Below are 16178 nucleotides of genomic sequence, written 5' to 3' on the forward strand. Positions count from 1 at the left end.
TTTTATAATTTCTTTGTCCTTTATTCATATTCCTCTTTTAAGGATGATGTGCCTGTGTGGGTTTCTGCTTAGGTTTACCATCTTCTGAAAAGATCTCTAAATTAGTTGTATACAAGTCTCATTGCCTTATAACTGTGGAGTTTCAAGATTGTCAACTTGAGTTGTGAAAACATTCAGAATAAACTACAATTTAGTCCTTGTATTTTAGTGAACCATACACATTAGTCCTTGTTTTTAGAAAATATTAAAAACTAAAATAATTAGTCCATAAACAACTTAATTCCTTAATTTTATTCATAATTTAGTCTCTTACATGCATTCCAACATTTGAGTCCCTGTAGGTTAAATGTACACAGCAAAATAGTTCTTAAAAAATAATACAAGAATGGTGATTTAACTTTATGTTGCATAGTAGGGATTAATATGTTGTTTTTCTTTAATTACAAGGATTAAATAGCTGGTTTTAAAAAATAGAGAGACTAATTTGTAGATTTTACTAAACTATAGGTACTAAATTGTAGTTTATTCAAACTATTTGTGGAACTTAGAACTCCATTATCTATCAGAAGTGGTTCTGGGACATTAAAAAACAATATGTTGGAACCTCAGTTGGCAGCTTGCCGTCAAGTGGTTGCAGTTGTGGTTGAAACACGTATGCATATATTCTTGCTGTTCTGAGCCTCCAAATTCTGTAGATATGTCAGATATGTAGGAATCTCAGCTGGCGGTTTGCTGTGAAGAACAAGTGATAATGATTGCTATCGAATCATGATATATGCTTAGATACTGATTTGAGTTTATAATTCTAAATTTGAGTTTCTACCTGACAATCCTTTGACATGGTAATTTATGACTTGTGAGATTAAATTTGTGAACTCATGCATAGATGATATTGCTCTTTCATGTAGTGCCTTACTGCATGATAGGTTACAAGTCAAAAAGATCAGCAGGGATTGGGATGATTTAACTATTGCTGGCCTTGGAAATTCTCTGCTTTAAACCAACCAGCTAATATATTATGCACATGTAATCCTGTTTTTGGAAAACTTTGAAATACTGGTACAAACATTTATAGGCTGAAGGCATAATTTGCCTTTTTTTTTTTTTTTTTTCCTCAGAAAGTCGTTTTATCTTTCATACCTTTCAACTTTCAAAAGATTGAAATAACTTAATTCTTAAAACCTTTCAACTTTCAAAAGGTTGAAATAACTTAATTCTTGCAAATTAAGATGTGATATTTACGTGTTATCACATGAATGCTTAAGTTATTTTATAATAAAAGTGTCAAATGATAATATGCAACCAAACTCATAGACCCAAAAAAAAAAAAAAAAAAAAAAGGAAACATTGAGAACTAAAATCAACACCACAAACCCAACAACAAAGATAAGCGGTTTCCGGTGATATCGCCGGATATAGAGGGCTATGGGCCCTGAACTTTTTAAGATTATGTAAGTATATTTAGATATTTCTTTTTAATTTAAATAAATTAAAAAATATTAAATTTCTGAATTTTTAAATAAATTATTAATTCATCTCTATTTAAAAATTATACTATTAAAATATCTTTATATTTTATAAAATTAAATTCTTAATCCTTCTATAAAAAAATTAATTATTTTAATTTAAATATTTATATTATTTATTTCATATAATTTTAACCATCCATATTATTTAGTATATATAAGTTTAAATATATACACTATTTAGTCTTATTGAATAATGTCAAAATAAAATAAGTATTATTAAATAATTTAATTTCATAAAAATATTTTATTGATTGTCTTTACTCGAGTGATTTTGATATAGAGAGAAACTAATAAATTTTTTAAAAATAATTAGAAAATAATTATCTCATAAATAAAATCACATCCTAATTTTTTATTCTTTTTCAATGCAGAAAATTTACTTCTAATATAAGGCTTTAACTTCAAATATACTATCTTTTTTAAATTACTTATAAAATAAGTATTCACTCATTATTTAATTTATTTTTATACACTTATCTTTTATTATTATAAAGTAATAATTATTTTTTTCATTTATATTTATATAATTAAAATTATATATTAAACTTTTAATTTATGAAAATAAATTTTAAATTAAAAAAATACTAAATAATGATTAGATTATTTAATGAGTTTAATAGATTATGAGTTAAATTATTTTAAAATAATTTTAAATATAGATAAAATTAAATAGTATTTATATGGATAATAGGTTAAGCTATTAAAAAATTTATAAAAAAATTTTATGTAAACAAATTAATTTAACTTGCAAGTATTTTTTTTTAATTTAATGAACTTTATTTTATATATATATAATTTTTTCTAAAATAAATAAAATTTAACGTTGTAATGATAAAAATAAAATTGACCTCTAGTTCAAATTTCTGCATCCGTCTGTCACTGGATACCGCAGAGTATAACCGGAGAGAAGAAACGGCCCATGACATCCAACCAAACTATGCGTTGCTATCGGGGAATATCTAGAAAATTATGTTTACAAGGAAATCTTCATATCAAATGGCAGAATCCTTTCTATTGGGGGAAAAAACAATATCTTTTGCTTCTTAAGCGGCCCAGGTCTGATCATAGTGTGTAGGTTGAGATGAACTGATGTTATAGCCCTACCATAACGTAGGGCCCATAATTCAGACCACACCAAGAAAAACAAAAGGCCTTTCTAAAACAGTAGTTAAAATCTACATATGTTGTTTATTAAAATTTAGGGATTTACAATGAAGAAAATGAGCTAAAGAAAGTGAAATCAGAGAGAATGTTGATACACAACTTCCTGCCCTCATCTAATTGGAAGCAAGATGAAACTTTCTTTTCCCAATAAAAAGGTAAAATTCATTAAAGAATACAGCAAATTCATTAAATTTGAACAGAAAAATGATGGAAATTCAAATTTCAAACAAAATATACAGAGGAGTAATGTGTGGACAAAAACTATAATAGGACAAATCAGAAGCAGCAGTAATGTAATGTGCAGACAAAATTGGTGGAGCATGTTCCGACAACCTCACAGCATTTATTTAAATAATAAATTTGGAGCAGTGCCCGTGATTGCAGTTTCAAAACGCGTTTCTTTTTTTAATCTTTATTTTCGTCCCACGTGTCAGTCTGATACTGACAGACAAATTCTTGTTCCTACTTCTCGAGTATTTGCTGACTCATTCTCCTTTTTTAAATTGCTTTTACCCATTCATCATGGGATAACGTAAATCATTGTTATCTTCTGCTCTTCCTTTTACTTACCTTTATTCACTTTAATTATTTATTTATTTATTTATTTTTCTCTTTTTTAATTCTCTCTCTCTATATATTATTTATTTTTATTTTAAAATTAAGTGTATACTAAATGGCAGCGCCGGGAAGAAAAGGTTGGGCGGTGATAACCTGGAGCACTAGGATGGGTTAACTCACTGGATCATTCTGTTTTGCAGCTTCCAGGTGGCATACAGCTGTCTGATACTTCTCAGTGAAGTCCTTATTCGCTTGTTCTCCATAAAACGATGCCGTTTTTATTCCCCCAATCCCTCTCTTGCGCTTTTCGGTATTTTTCTCTTGACAATATTACCCTCATCGACCGTTTTGCGCGTATAAATATTTTCTTTCTTATACTCTATTTATTTATGAAAAATAATTTAGATATATTTTAATAAACATAATTTATTATTTAATTTTAATTTAAAAATAAAATATATTAATAAATTTATATATAAAAAATTAATAAAATTCTCAAAATAATTTTTTAAATTGGAAGTATTTTTTTTAAATACTAAAATTTTCATTAATTAAAAAATATTTTTTATTAATTATTTTAAAAAATATTTAAATACTAAAAATTATTTAAAATATTTCTTAAAAAATATTTTTCATAAAACAACAGAATTTTAATCACATGTTAATTTTAATTAATAAACATTAAATAATTAATTAGTTAAATAATAATTTAATTTTTTTGAGTATTACAAACTAAATGACTGAAAGTCAATGCTCTGACCACAGGGCAAGCTTGTCTTTCTATCCAAATTACGAGGGCTTGCCTTGTAATTTCGTTTTATTTTCTAGGGTGATTTGGTCATTTGGTGAAGTTGTGAAAAGCAAAACAGAAGGGAGGAGGCAGGCATATATAAGCCAGGCTACTGCCATTTGTGTTATTCAGCATATTGGGGGTGTGAAAGAGCTGAGCCATGGGCGAGTCAAATGAGTCAGTTTCTATAGACATTGACGTGCTTTGTTTGGAAGGGAAGGTAATTAACGAACTAAGCAAACGCGTCCACAAGTAACAGTCAGCCATTTCTTCTTCTTTTTTTTAGGGTTTTCTTATTCTGGGTTTTAATTTATAGGTGTTCATGTTTATATTTTGTTGTTGATTTAATTTTTGTTGCAGGAATTCGTGGTGAAAACGAGCAGAGGTTCAATTTCAGTGTATGTTTGTGGTGATCAAGAGAAGCCTGCTTTGATAACATATCCAGATGTTGCTCTCAATTGTATGTATGGAAACTTGTAGTTTACTCTAAACGTGTTTGTAATGATTTAGCCTTTTAGTTTTTAGTATGTTAGTAGCTTTTGTTGCTTCTTTACAGATACTTATGGTTCAACAATTTTGAATTTTTAACATGTCTATGATTTGTTTGATTCTTGGTCTCACGATTTTCACAGATATGTCTTGTTTCCAAGGCCTCTTCTTTTGTCCAGAGGCAGCTTCTTTGTTGCTTCATAACTTCTGCATTTACCATATTGATGCCCCTGGGCATGAGGTCAGTTTGTTTCTTTTAGCTTTAGCTGTTTTGTTTTGCTTAATTGTCTAATTTTGTTTCTGTTTGGAGGGGTCTTTCTATTTTTCTCCTCTTCACCTCTGAACTAAACTAATAAGGTCTCTCTTTTCTTGACCCTTTGTTCAAGAGTTGTTGCAGTTGGGAGCTGATGTCATTTCTTCTGATGTTCCATTACTCAGTGTGGATGACTTGGCAGACCAGGTTGCTGAAGTGCTTGATTTCTTCAGGTATGTATGTAGCCTCTAGTTGTAATAATATTGCTTTCTTCTGTTCTGTAGAACCTGAACCTTTCATATCAGATTGTTCCAATTCAGATCATAACACATGTTGATGACTTGCAAGATCTGATGCTAAGTTCAATCCATTGCCTGACATGTTGATTCAAGTTTCAGCTAATGCAATTTGCCAGTTCTAGATATCCCATTCTTTTATCAAAATAAAAATATAATTTTCTTTAGGAAGTCCAAAACTAAAAGAAACCCCTGAAATGAATGTTTCCTACTTCCAATATGCATCTATATCATACTTTATTGCATCGTTTAATTGAAATGGATTAAGTTAGATCTCCTTTCTGACTAATGTTAGCTGTATTGTATTTAAGTTTTAACTGATTTTCTAAATCAGGCTGAAAGAGGTCCTGTGCTTAGGTGTGACAGCTGGTGCTTACATTCTGACGCTTTTTGCAGTAAGTCGGCAAAAGTTAGTTACCCAACCTTTGATTTCTTTTGTTATTCTGATTTTTTTAATAGTTGGGTATTTATTTTTCTCTGTGTTGCAGATGAAATATAAAGAACGTGTCCTTGGGTTAATTCTTGTTTCCCCTATTTGCAAAGCTCCTTCATGGACTGAATGGCTTTACAATAAGGTTCTGCTCCTTATTCAACCCAACACTACTCATAAGTTACAAATATAAAACATAAAACAGAAGGAAAAAAGAACACTCAGCTAAAAAAATGGATGATAAACAATACTACTAAAGCACTAAGAAAATCTATAGCTGATACTTATATGCCAAATCCAGAAAAACCAAATAAAAATAACAGTAGCACCATGGGGACTTTTATAGCTAGTCGGTGGTGCTCACCATTTCGGATCAATTTTTAAGCATTAAGAAAATATTTTAGATTTCTAGTTTTCATGGTATTCCTTCTTCATGCAGAGTTGCTGTCACTGATTCTAACCAACATGTCAATGCAAGCTATACTTGTATCATCCAGGGTTATATAAAAAGCTGAACTACTACAGTTTGAAGAATTTAATTAAAAAAGCAAAAAAATTCTATTTGGATATTCTATATGCATTTACATTATAATTATCGCTTGTTAACCTACTGTTGAATGACCTCAAAACCAAAGCTTCATTGTCCATGCTGGTTTGTGCTGACATGTATAATATTTTTCTCCTAGAAGTAGAAATTAACAAAATCAAAATAAAATAAAAGATACTCATTTTTATGTCAATTGAGAATTTTGCTTAGGAATTTTCTGAACTTTGCTTTTCTCCAGGTATTATTGAATTTATTATATTTATATGGCATGTGTGGCGTATTGAAGGAGTGCCTTATCCAACGATACTTCAGTAAGGTACTAGCTAATAGCGATCATGTTTATATATATGTATATATATACATATACGATGCCTGTTTTATGACTCAAATTCCTTGTCTAGGAAATCAGATGCGGTATGTATGGTGCAGAATCAGACATCATTCAAGGATGTAGAAGGGTAAGGAAATCTCTGTTAATTGGTCAGAGCAATCTGTTTGAAGAACTAGTAGTAGTGTCTGGTAGAGGTTGAGATGTATTAATACCTGCATTGAACTGATGTCAGTCACTTTTGACATGTGGACACAGTTGCTGAATGAGAGGCAAAGTTTGAATGTCATGCGCTTTCTACAAGCAATTAATGAGTGAGTTGTCACTTCTTAAGAGTTTATCATTTCTCAATTCTCATACATTATGTTACAGTTTTTTTCTGTCTAATTTCTGTTTCCGCAAGACTGAGGTCTCTCCCTCCCATTGCAATACCAAGGGTCAAGAGCCTCTTGTAATTTACAATTCTTGCTCCTGGTTGCACCTGTTTTGGTTATATGAGTGTGAATTGCAACCTAGCCACTACTTGCAAAATCTCCTATAGTTAAATCATAAAAATCACCTGAAAGTAATATTTTCCTTGAAGCAAGTTATGTAGACGCGATATAATTACTAGATCTTGTAAATAATGTCCATAATCAGCTAACTATTGAATTTATTAAGCAGGAGGCATGATCTTACAGATGGCTTGAAGGAGTTGCAGTGCAAGACGCTTATTTTTGTAGGTGAAAGTAGTCAGTTTCGCGATGAATCTGTGTATATGAGTGCCAAAATGAGCAAGAAAAGCTGTGCCCTTGTTGAGGTAGGATGATCTTCATCTGTTGCTTATCCTGTTGTGCTGTTTTGCTGTAGTTCCTATACCAGTTAGTAACCATTACCAAATTAATTTTTGAAGTGGTTCATGATATCTACCATGATCATGTTTGCCCTGCTTTAAACAATTAGACACTGACCACTTGGTTGCCTAATTCTCCCCTTTTTTTTTTTTTTTCAGAAAGTATAGAAATGGCCTTCTTTTGCTTGCAGACAAATGCATACAATTATAGTGGCTTGTGTTTGTGTGCACATGCATAGATTCACATGTTGGCATTGTGACTGAAGCATCCAATTCCCAATTTATGTTGACAGGTTCGGGCATGTGGCTCACTAGTAACAGAAGAGCACCCGTACGCCATGATAATCCCTATGGAATTCTTTCTAATGGGATTTGGCTACCACAGACCTCATTTTGCTTCCTCGTTGAGTAACGGCTCCAAACCAGCCAGTCCCTCAACCCATTCTTGTATAGCACCAGAACTTCTCTCTCTTGAGAGTTTGGGGATCAAGCTCAAACCTATCAAGACACGTGTTAGCACTGAAGTATGATGTGTTCAAATGATTTCTTGAACTCCTGAGAGATTACAACTTAGCAATCCAGGAGAAGCTGCAGGATTTGAGCTTTGCACATATAACCATGATGTATGTACAATATCTATGACTATGATAGCGTATTCACATTCTTTGATTGATTTCAGGGTGTAGAAAGAATAGATAGATAAATAAGTTCGTGTTTAATTAAGTAAAACAGGACCATCAGATTGTGGGATTGTTCTGTGGATAAATGAATATTTAGTCTCCCAAATTTATTAATATTTGATTTTTATAAATTTATTTCGTCAACATGTTAGTTCCTTAAATTGCAGCTGTTATCCTAAATTCCTTGTAATTTTTACAATGTGTAGCTAATGTTCATGTTTTCATGTGTTACCATTTTATCTTACATTCATGTTCTTTAAACACAATTCCTGTGAGAGGTTTGTCAAGGTTGTTGTGAAGCTTTTTGCCGCTGGAATCTACTGCATTGCGCCTTGCTTATGTTAAGATTGTTTGAATAAGACTACTCATGAAGATACTGTTCTACAAACTCGGAAACAAAATTGATGACAAGCACAGATTTTGTTTCTGAATTTGGGTTTGAAATAGTTGCTCTATTTGAGAACGAGTCGTGTTCCCGTTAATACCATGGTCTTATTTGCGAGGCAAAGCCCACAACGAGGTGGGGGTCACAAAACTTCATATGGAGGATTGTGTTTCGATGGCTGGAGTGGCATTTTGGTGTCAACTTGGCATACTATGCCTATTACACTTAAATTACTTAAAGCTACATTGTTGGGTTTCTCTTCATGGTGGATGAAACTAACGAAACTCTAGCTTCAGCCAGGCATAGAAGAGGATTTGAAACACTACGAGTGTGTTAACCACTTGTCTCTTTCAATGTGCAATCTTCCACCTTTTATTGCGGACAATGCAGCATCAGCTTCCCTAAAACTTTCTGAAGTCCACCAGTAAACAGATATTCATTAGTTAAATATGTTACATTCCATAAAATGGCCAAAATCATCAGATAAGTATTATACTTTAAAAGTTGTTCTATAAGTTGAGAGAGCGCAAAACATTGGAGTATATTTAGATGTACAAAATTTCTGATAATTAATAAATGTAGAGTAAAATAAACAGTAGTTGGCAATAATTTCTAAAGTAATAGTAAAAAGTCGAAACATTATCTAAAATGATTAAATTGCGATTATGAAAATTATTCCTTCAACTTTTAGCTTAAAACAAATTAAAAAAGCTAAAAGCTGCTAAAGCCATAATTGAGAATTTAATCTATTTCCCCACAAAGAATCTACAACTGTAACAGCAAAGAGACAGCCAATTTTCTGATTGATCACTCCAAACAATAAAGTTGCGCATCCACATCCAAGGAAGTCTGCAAAACCAAAGTAGAAGTCTGCAAAACCAAAGTATTCACTGTCCGCAACCATGTTAAACATAAGCAAGGCAACCATCCAAACATAAATCATAACAGAAATTATAATGAAGCATAAGGTTGCAAATTGTTAGCGTGATTCACATGGACAAAGGCAAAATCGACTTAATATCTAAGAAACCACTCATAGAGTTGCGCTTCTGAATTTGAATATTACAAGGCTGAAAATTGGAAGGATTATCAGAACCTAAAATAAACCTCTCTGCTTAGGCTGCACCGACAACCTCAGTCTCTCCCTCTGCCATGGTTTCATCAGCAGGCCTGTCCAACTTCACACCAATATCATCTGCTGAATAATCACCATGAACCTAGAGAGGAACAGCAGATCAAGGAGTCAACACATGCACCCACTGGATAAATACTTTACTTAATGAAAATGCCAGAACGATTCTCATGTCAAAATGTGTACTGTTCAGTGCATGCTCACTCATGATTAAAGTTTTTCCCATTTGTAGCACGTAGGAATAAACCACAGAACAAAGGGAGCAGAGATTTGAAACATACCTCCATCAACTTGCCTAGATCGAATTTGGGTGCCTTCAAGATCTTGACCTTTCGAATAAAGACATTTTGCAGGGGGTATATGCTGGATGTTGCCTTCTCTATTTCTCTGCCAATCATCTCAGGGATGAATTTTGCCACCAGTTCTTTCAAATCACATGATGAGGCTTGATTAACCATGATTTCCCTCATCTTCCGGCGAATCTGACATCAAGAACAAGGCAGATCTAAGAGTTAATGTGCAGCAGTTCATTATGACAGTAATAACTCTAGGCAAAATATCAACCTGACGGATCTGACTGGACTGAGCATAGCATGTCCGCTTGACCTGGTTTGCACGCCTCTTAGTGAAAGCAATGCAAAACAACCTTAAAGTGTAATTATCAGTAGTCTTCACATCAACATGGGCTTCGATCAGTGTCTGCCATTTCCGCACCAGTGACCTTAGCTTGTCCGTAGTGAAGTCCATTCCCTAAAATTTGTGACAAACAGGTATTTTATGTGATTCAAAAGAATTTGATATTGAAAGAAAACTAAACAGCCTTTCAACCTAAGCTCAAATTGTCCATAATGCTACTTACCCAGAAGTTTGTCAGTACATTCCTCCCTTGCACATCCTCTGCTCTAAGGCGGATCTTCCTGTAGGCATGATCCTCATCCTTCTGAAGGTCAGCCAAAGATACTTCAAAAACTCGATGTTTCAATCCCTCAGAAGCAATCTGTTAACACAAACAAGCTCCTAGGTGAAAATCAGACTTTAAAACACAGAAGAAACTCCAAATAAAGACACCTTCAAATCTGTGTGTTGCATACTTGCATTAGAGGCATTGTGAGTCACATGCCCTGATCTTACATAAAGGCAGAAAGATAAAAGCAAATAGGTTCACACACAGCTCAAAATTCCACATTCCATCAAAAAACAAGTATGGGTGTTCAGTGTTCCCATGCAATTAGCCTTCTTATTCCCTTTTGTGGTGTTTTTATTCTGTTCCAACATTGCTCTGTCATAAAAGTTCCATGAAATTCAAACGCAACTCAAGAAAATGAAATTCTTCCAACAGTAATGGTTTCTGTGCAAAATAATAAACAGACAATTGCAATTGATTGCTGGACACCATATCATAATGCCTATCAAATTTCATTAGGAACTCATATAGAACTATTTTAGAACAACTTAAACAACATCTCGTGAGCCAATTCTCAGTTTCAGGAAATAAAACAGGTTTTTAAGAATAGAAAATGTCAGATAAACCTCTACATGTCCACATGCATAACAAGGACTATCTATTCACGGATAGGTATTTGTGTACATATATTAGCGAGAAAAAAAAAAAAAAAAGGAAGAACCTTGGTTCCCTGGGTTCTGGTGACAAGGGTCTTTCCAATATTCCTGATATTGAAGACAGAAGGTGCCTTGATGTCGTACCAGTCCTTCTTTGCAAACGGATCAACTCTATTTTCACACAAACCACCAATTCGTAAAAAATTAAAGCAATCCATTTAAAAATATATACTGCGCGAACGAACACATATATACATCTTCAATTGAAAATGTACATAGATTCCTAATCTACATATACAAAGACAAGAAGTAACTAATCATCAATAAGTATGCACGCAGAGCTCAGTCTACAAATTTATACAAGATCAATAGAATCAAAATTCTCAATGACTACGGAAAAAATGCCAGTCAGTGAGAAGCTACTCACGCCTTCTTCTTGCCTCCCTTCTTTCCCTTTGATATCCGCTTGTTCTTCCTGATAGAAAAAGTATCCCAATCATTTCAAAATTCAAAGACCATATTATGGATAGGTAAAAAGAGCGAGAGATCAATACGTCGAGAAAGACATATTATATACCCGACGGCCATGTTTTCAGTGCAGCTTCGACTAGGGTTCGGTCGCCGTTGACAAGATGTAATTCAAGTAAGAAGAAGTAAATCCAAAACCCTACTAGGGTTCGCTATTTCAACCTCCACAGCTTTGCTTATTTTGCTAATTACACTCAAACCCCCATATGTTTTTTTTTTTGAGAAATAAACCCCCTAATGTTTGCTACCCTTTTCTTTAGACCTCTTTTTTAATTGAGCATACCTCGTCTATCGTTACTCATTAGTCATTAGTCATTAGTCATTTAAATCCAACTCCGCCGATCGTACCGAAATTATTCGCTACTCACGTAAAATTGTAAAATTGTACTCGCGTAAAATTGCAACGAGCTAATAAAAATTAGATAAATATATAAATATAAATTAAAAATTTTATGATAATTTTAATATATATATATATAATTTATTCTTTAAGATGTTAAAATAAAGTTACTAATATTATTAATAACTATAAATTAATTTAAATAATAATAACTATAAATTAACTTAAATGGTAATTGAGATTACATAACACCCACTTAAAGTAAGCCATCAATTGTCGCTACGAAATAAAAGACAAGTAGCAGAGATTTGACAAGTGGGATATGCGGTCTCATTACAAAAAAAAGGAAGATTCAGACAGTCGTCAAGACCCATCTTCTCTTAATAGGACAACATGGGGTTACCGTTATTAGATACTTTCTCACTTCACTTATGATCACGGAATTATCAATCTATTAACTGGCCATATCCATTACAATCTATTAACTGGCCATATCCATTACCAAGCAGACGCCCACATTATAGTCGAATTTTCAGAAAACATTATATTTATCTCCATTTTTTTATAGTATAAAAGAAAAATGATCTCAGAGACAAAAACAAATGTACGTTATTCTCTAATGCTAAAACTTTAAGCAATTTGTTGCCTTCTCTCTACTCGTCATGATACTAATTTGAGCGTCAGAGCCACCACCACTTCACATTTTCTCCCTTGCAGATTCTAGCCAATATTAGCATAGTTTCATTTCGATCACACCATCAATCTAATATCAACAACATCATTTGATTCTGTTGTCGGAAAACCGATTAGATTCTCTCTATTCATTTAGAGATGGCAGGACATTACTGGAGGACCTGACAAGGGGAATGGAAAAAATAAGCGAGTAGCAAAGGATGACCTATTTGTCTATTAAGAACTATGACCAGATAAGAGGTAAGGTTCGGCCTTATGGACAAGGCGATCGGATTCTTTCAAAACGATCCACTGGTTGTTAAAATCTTCCTAAACCGGTACAAGATAAGGAGGGTACTGGTGGATGTAGATAGTTATGTTAACCTTCTTATCTTAAATATTTTCAATAAGTTAGGCTTGGATAAGATTAGCCTTGTTAGAGTATCCTACCCTTTGGTAGAGTTAGGAGATAAGACCGTGGCAATACTGGATACGGTCAACCTTCCCCTAGTGCTCGGGGATAAAAAGTATAGGCAAGAACTATATGCAAAGTTCGCGGTGGTACACATTCCATTTGCATACAATGTGATACTCGGTCGTTCAGTTCTGAACTACCATGGTATCATTATTAATATGAGTGCTATGTGTCTTAAACTTCTAGTCCTGGAGGAATAGTAGCGGTTCGAGGCAGTCTAAGATCAGCCAAAGAAAATTACGAATACCCCGTAAAAAGTCTTAGAAAGGCAACCATGCCCATCGATTTGCTGGAGAAGGCAAAATCTCACATAAAGCCGAAGCCCGGAGATCCAATAGAGGAGGTCTGGGTTGGGAAGAAGCAAAAGGTGCGGTTTGGCACTGCGCTAACTAGGGAAATGAAGGTTCGGTTGATAAAAGAGTTAAAAAATTGAGTAACCTCTTTCACTTGGCCTCCAAAAGATATAACAGGTGTAGATATGTCTCTCATCACCTATAAGTTATCCATTGATAATACTATCAAATCAATCCAACAAAAGAAAAAGAAGTTCACACCAGAGAGGCAGTGGGTGATCAAAGAAGGGGTGGATAAGCTTTTAAGTGCAGCATTGATAAAGGAAGTCCAGTATCCCACATGGCTAGCCAATATGGTCCTATTAAAGAAGGCTAACAAAAATCGGAGGATGTGGGTGGATTTCACTAACTTAAATAAAGCATGTCCAAAAGATCACTACCCCTTACTATCCATTAACATATTAGTGGACTCGACCTTAGGGCATGCGATGGTCTCATTTCTTGATGCCATTTCAGGATATCACCAAATTATTATGGATACCAAGAATGCAGAAAAGATCATGTTCATAACAGATGAAGGAGTTCATTGTTACAAAGTAATGCCTTTCGGATTAAAAAATACAGGGGCGACATACTAAAGGTTGGTGTTAGGAATCTTCAAAAAAATGGTGGGATCAACAGTGAAGATGTATGTGGATGATATGGTGGTGAAGAGTTGATCCTTGAAGGACCATCTAGAGATATCCGAAAAGTTTTTAACATTCTAGACAAGGCAGACATGAAGTTGAACCCTGAAAAATGTACTTTCGGAGTAAAAGTTGGGAAGTTCCTTGGATATATAATCTCGAAAAAATGTATAAAGGCAAACACTGAGAAGATCAACGCCATCCAAAATATGAAAGCATTTAAAACCATTAATGAGGTACAAAGGCTGAATAGGCGGATCACTGCCCTAGATCGTTTCATATCATGCTTGGCCAGAAGGTGCCTCCTATTTTTCAAGGCTTTGAAAAGCAAATGCAAGTTTGAATAGGGAGAAGAGTGTGCAGAGGCATTTAAAAGTCTAAAAACCTTCTTATCATCCCCTCAACTGTTAAGCCTGCCCGTTAAGGGGGAAGTTTTGTTTCTATACTTGTCTGTGACAGAAGAAACAGTTTGCTCGATACTTGTTCATGAAAACAATGGGGAGCAAAATCCAGTATACTATGCCAGCCAGGCATTGAAGGGGACAAAGTTGAACTACCATCCTCTCAAAAAGTTGGTGTTCGTAGTTCTTATGTTAGCCACAAAGTTACGACCATACTTCGAGTCACATACCATAAAAGTTAAAATAGATTACCCTTTGCGGAAGGTTCTACACATGCCAAAATTGTCAAGGTGGTTATCCACCTGAGCGGTAATACTGTCAGCCTACGATATTAGATATGTCCCAAGAAAGGCCATGAAAGCGCAGGTGCTAGCCGACTTTATTGCAGAAATGACTTCGTCATTAGAACTTTCAGGGTCCTTAGAAAAGAGCACAGAAGAATGAAAGGTTTGGGCAAACAAAGCTTACGGAGCAGGGGTTCAGGAATCAGGATCCTGTTACAATCTCAGACAGGGATAAAGTTTCGATACGCGACCAAACTCGCCTTCAACGTCACTAACAATGTAGCAAAATACGAAGATGTGATTATGGCCCTAAGAATCATCAAGGAATTAGGTATATAAAAATTCACTATTTTTAGTAACTCACAATTGGTTGTTAATCAATGTTAGGGACAATTCAGAGTCCGCGAATCGAACCTTATCAAATACGAGGAGAAGGTTTGGTCCTTGATGAGCAGGATTAAAGGTGGGAGAAGCAGTTGTGAACTTTGCCAGGTAACCAGAGGCAATAACGAAGAGGCGGATCTTTTGGTCAAGATGGTAGTAGCGGGAGAACAACACGTGACCCAACCATTTTAATTCTAGAAATTGCATACTCCAGTGATGGCAGTGAAGAGTCCTTCGAAGGGGAATCATGGATGATGCCAGTATACAAATTTTTGACACAAGATGACCTTTCGGTCGATGAATTATCAGCCAAACAGGTAATAAGGAAGTCTTCTAAATACGAACTAATTGATGATTGGTTGTACAGGTGGTCCTTGACACATCCATGGTTATGGTGTCTAACCGAAGAGGAAGGCCATGAAATCTTAAGGGATATCCATGAAGGTGATTGTGGAAGCCACGAAGGATCCCGAACAATCGCTCAGAAAGTATTTAGACAAGGATATTATTGGCCCATGATAATGGAAGACGTGAAATAGCTTGTCCAAAGGTGTCAAAGATGCCAAGTACATGTAACCATCCCAAGGATCCCGGGAGAAATGCAAGTGGCTATTGGAAGTCCCTGACCTTTCTTTCAGTGGGGGATAGACATCCTTGGCTCATTCCCTAAAGCAACTGGACCAAGAAAGTTCGTAATCATAGCGGTAGATCATTTCAGCAAGTGGGCGAGGCTGAGGCAGTATTGTCCATCACTACCCAACAAGCAATTTTCTTCGTTATTAAAAATATATTCACTCGATTAGAATACCAAAGATAGTAATTATTGATAATGGAACTCAGTTCATAAGCTCCAAGTTCAAAGACTTCCACAAGAAATAAAAAATTGACTTAAGATTCAGTTCAGCCTATCATTCCAGACCAATGGTATGATTGAGGTGACTAACAGAACTATCCTACAGGGTCTAAAGAAAAGACTCAACTAAGTCAAGGGCAACTGGTTCAAGAGTTACCCCACATAATATGAGTATACAGAACCACCCCCAGAATAGTTATAGGAAAAACACCATTTTCTCTCGCATATGGAGCCGAGGCAGTCATTCTCGTGGATATCTAAGTAGGCAACTTCAGGACACAATACCCTG

The 16178-nt window shown here is 34.4% G+C and overlaps 2 protein-coding genes across 5 annotated transcripts; one reads left to right on the plus strand and one right to left on the minus strand.

The window, feature by feature from the left end:
• Positions 1-4108: 4108 nt before the first annotated feature.
• On the plus strand, positions 4109-9132 carry LOC110620472 (protein NDL2). Of its 4 annotated transcripts, none has more exons than XM_021764220.2 (11): positions 4109-4261; positions 4402-4501; positions 4674-4771; positions 4928-5016; positions 5414-5474; positions 5568-5654; positions 6295-6372; positions 6458-6514; positions 6643-6698; positions 7048-7183; positions 7376-9132. In XM_021764220.2, the coding sequence occupies exons 1-11, from the start codon at positions 4202-4204 to the stop codon at positions 7382-7384; spliced, it is 831 nt and encodes a 276-aa protein (XP_021619912.1). In that variant the 5' UTR covers positions 4109-4201; the 3' UTR covers positions 7385-9132. The 4 variants fall into 4 exon arrangements, with proteins under 4 accessions (XP_021619912.1, XP_021619910.1, XP_021619911.1 ...); XM_021764218.2 differs by having other exon boundaries at positions 4110-4261; positions 7510-8040; XM_021764219.2 differs by having other exon boundaries at positions 4173-4293; positions 7510-8040.
• Positions 9133-9216: 84 nt separating this feature from the next.
• LOC110620474 (40S ribosomal protein S3a-1) lies at positions 9217-11724 on the minus strand. The gene is made up of 7 exons (XM_021764226.2): positions 11551-11724; positions 11401-11448; positions 11039-11144; positions 10273-10410; positions 9978-10163; positions 9695-9895; positions 9217-9498 (listed from the first exon to the last, which is right to left on the minus strand). The coding sequence occupies exons 1-7, from the start codon at positions 11559-11561 to the stop codon at positions 9397-9399; spliced, it is 792 nt and encodes a 263-aa protein (XP_021619918.1). The 5' UTR covers positions 11562-11724; the 3' UTR covers positions 9217-9396.
• Positions 11725-16178: the final 4454 nt, after the last annotated feature.

The sequence above is a fragment of the Manihot esculenta genome, chromosome 8, assembly GCF_001659605.2.
Source record: "Manihot esculenta cultivar AM560-2 chromosome 8, M.esculenta_v8, whole genome shotgun sequence".
In the NCBI taxonomy this organism is placed as follows: domain Eukaryota; kingdom Viridiplantae; phylum Streptophyta; class Magnoliopsida; order Malpighiales; family Euphorbiaceae; genus Manihot; species Manihot esculenta.

Coding starts and splice junctions, on each gene's coding strand:
- LOC110620472 (XM_021764218.2), top strand. CDS start 4,202: ATGGGCGAGTCAAATGAGTCAGTTTCTATAGACATTGACGTGCTTTGT. Junction 6,515..6,642: donor TCATTCAAGGATGTAGAAGG/GTAAGGAAATCT, acceptor ATGTGGACACAG/TTGCTGAATGAGAGGCAAAG. Junction 6,699..7,047: donor TTTCTACAAGCAATTAATGA/GTGAGTTGTCAC, acceptor TTTATTAAGCAG/GAGGCATGATCTTACAGATG.
- LOC110620474 (XM_021764226.2), bottom strand. Junction 9,896..9,977: donor AGTCCAGTCAGATCCGTCAG/GTTGATATTTTG, acceptor TCTTGATGTCAG/ATTCGCCGGAAGATGAGGGA. Junction 9,499..9,694: donor ATCTAGGCAAGTTGATGGAG/GTATGTTTCAAA, acceptor GTTCCTCTCTAG/GTTCATGGTGATTATTCAGC.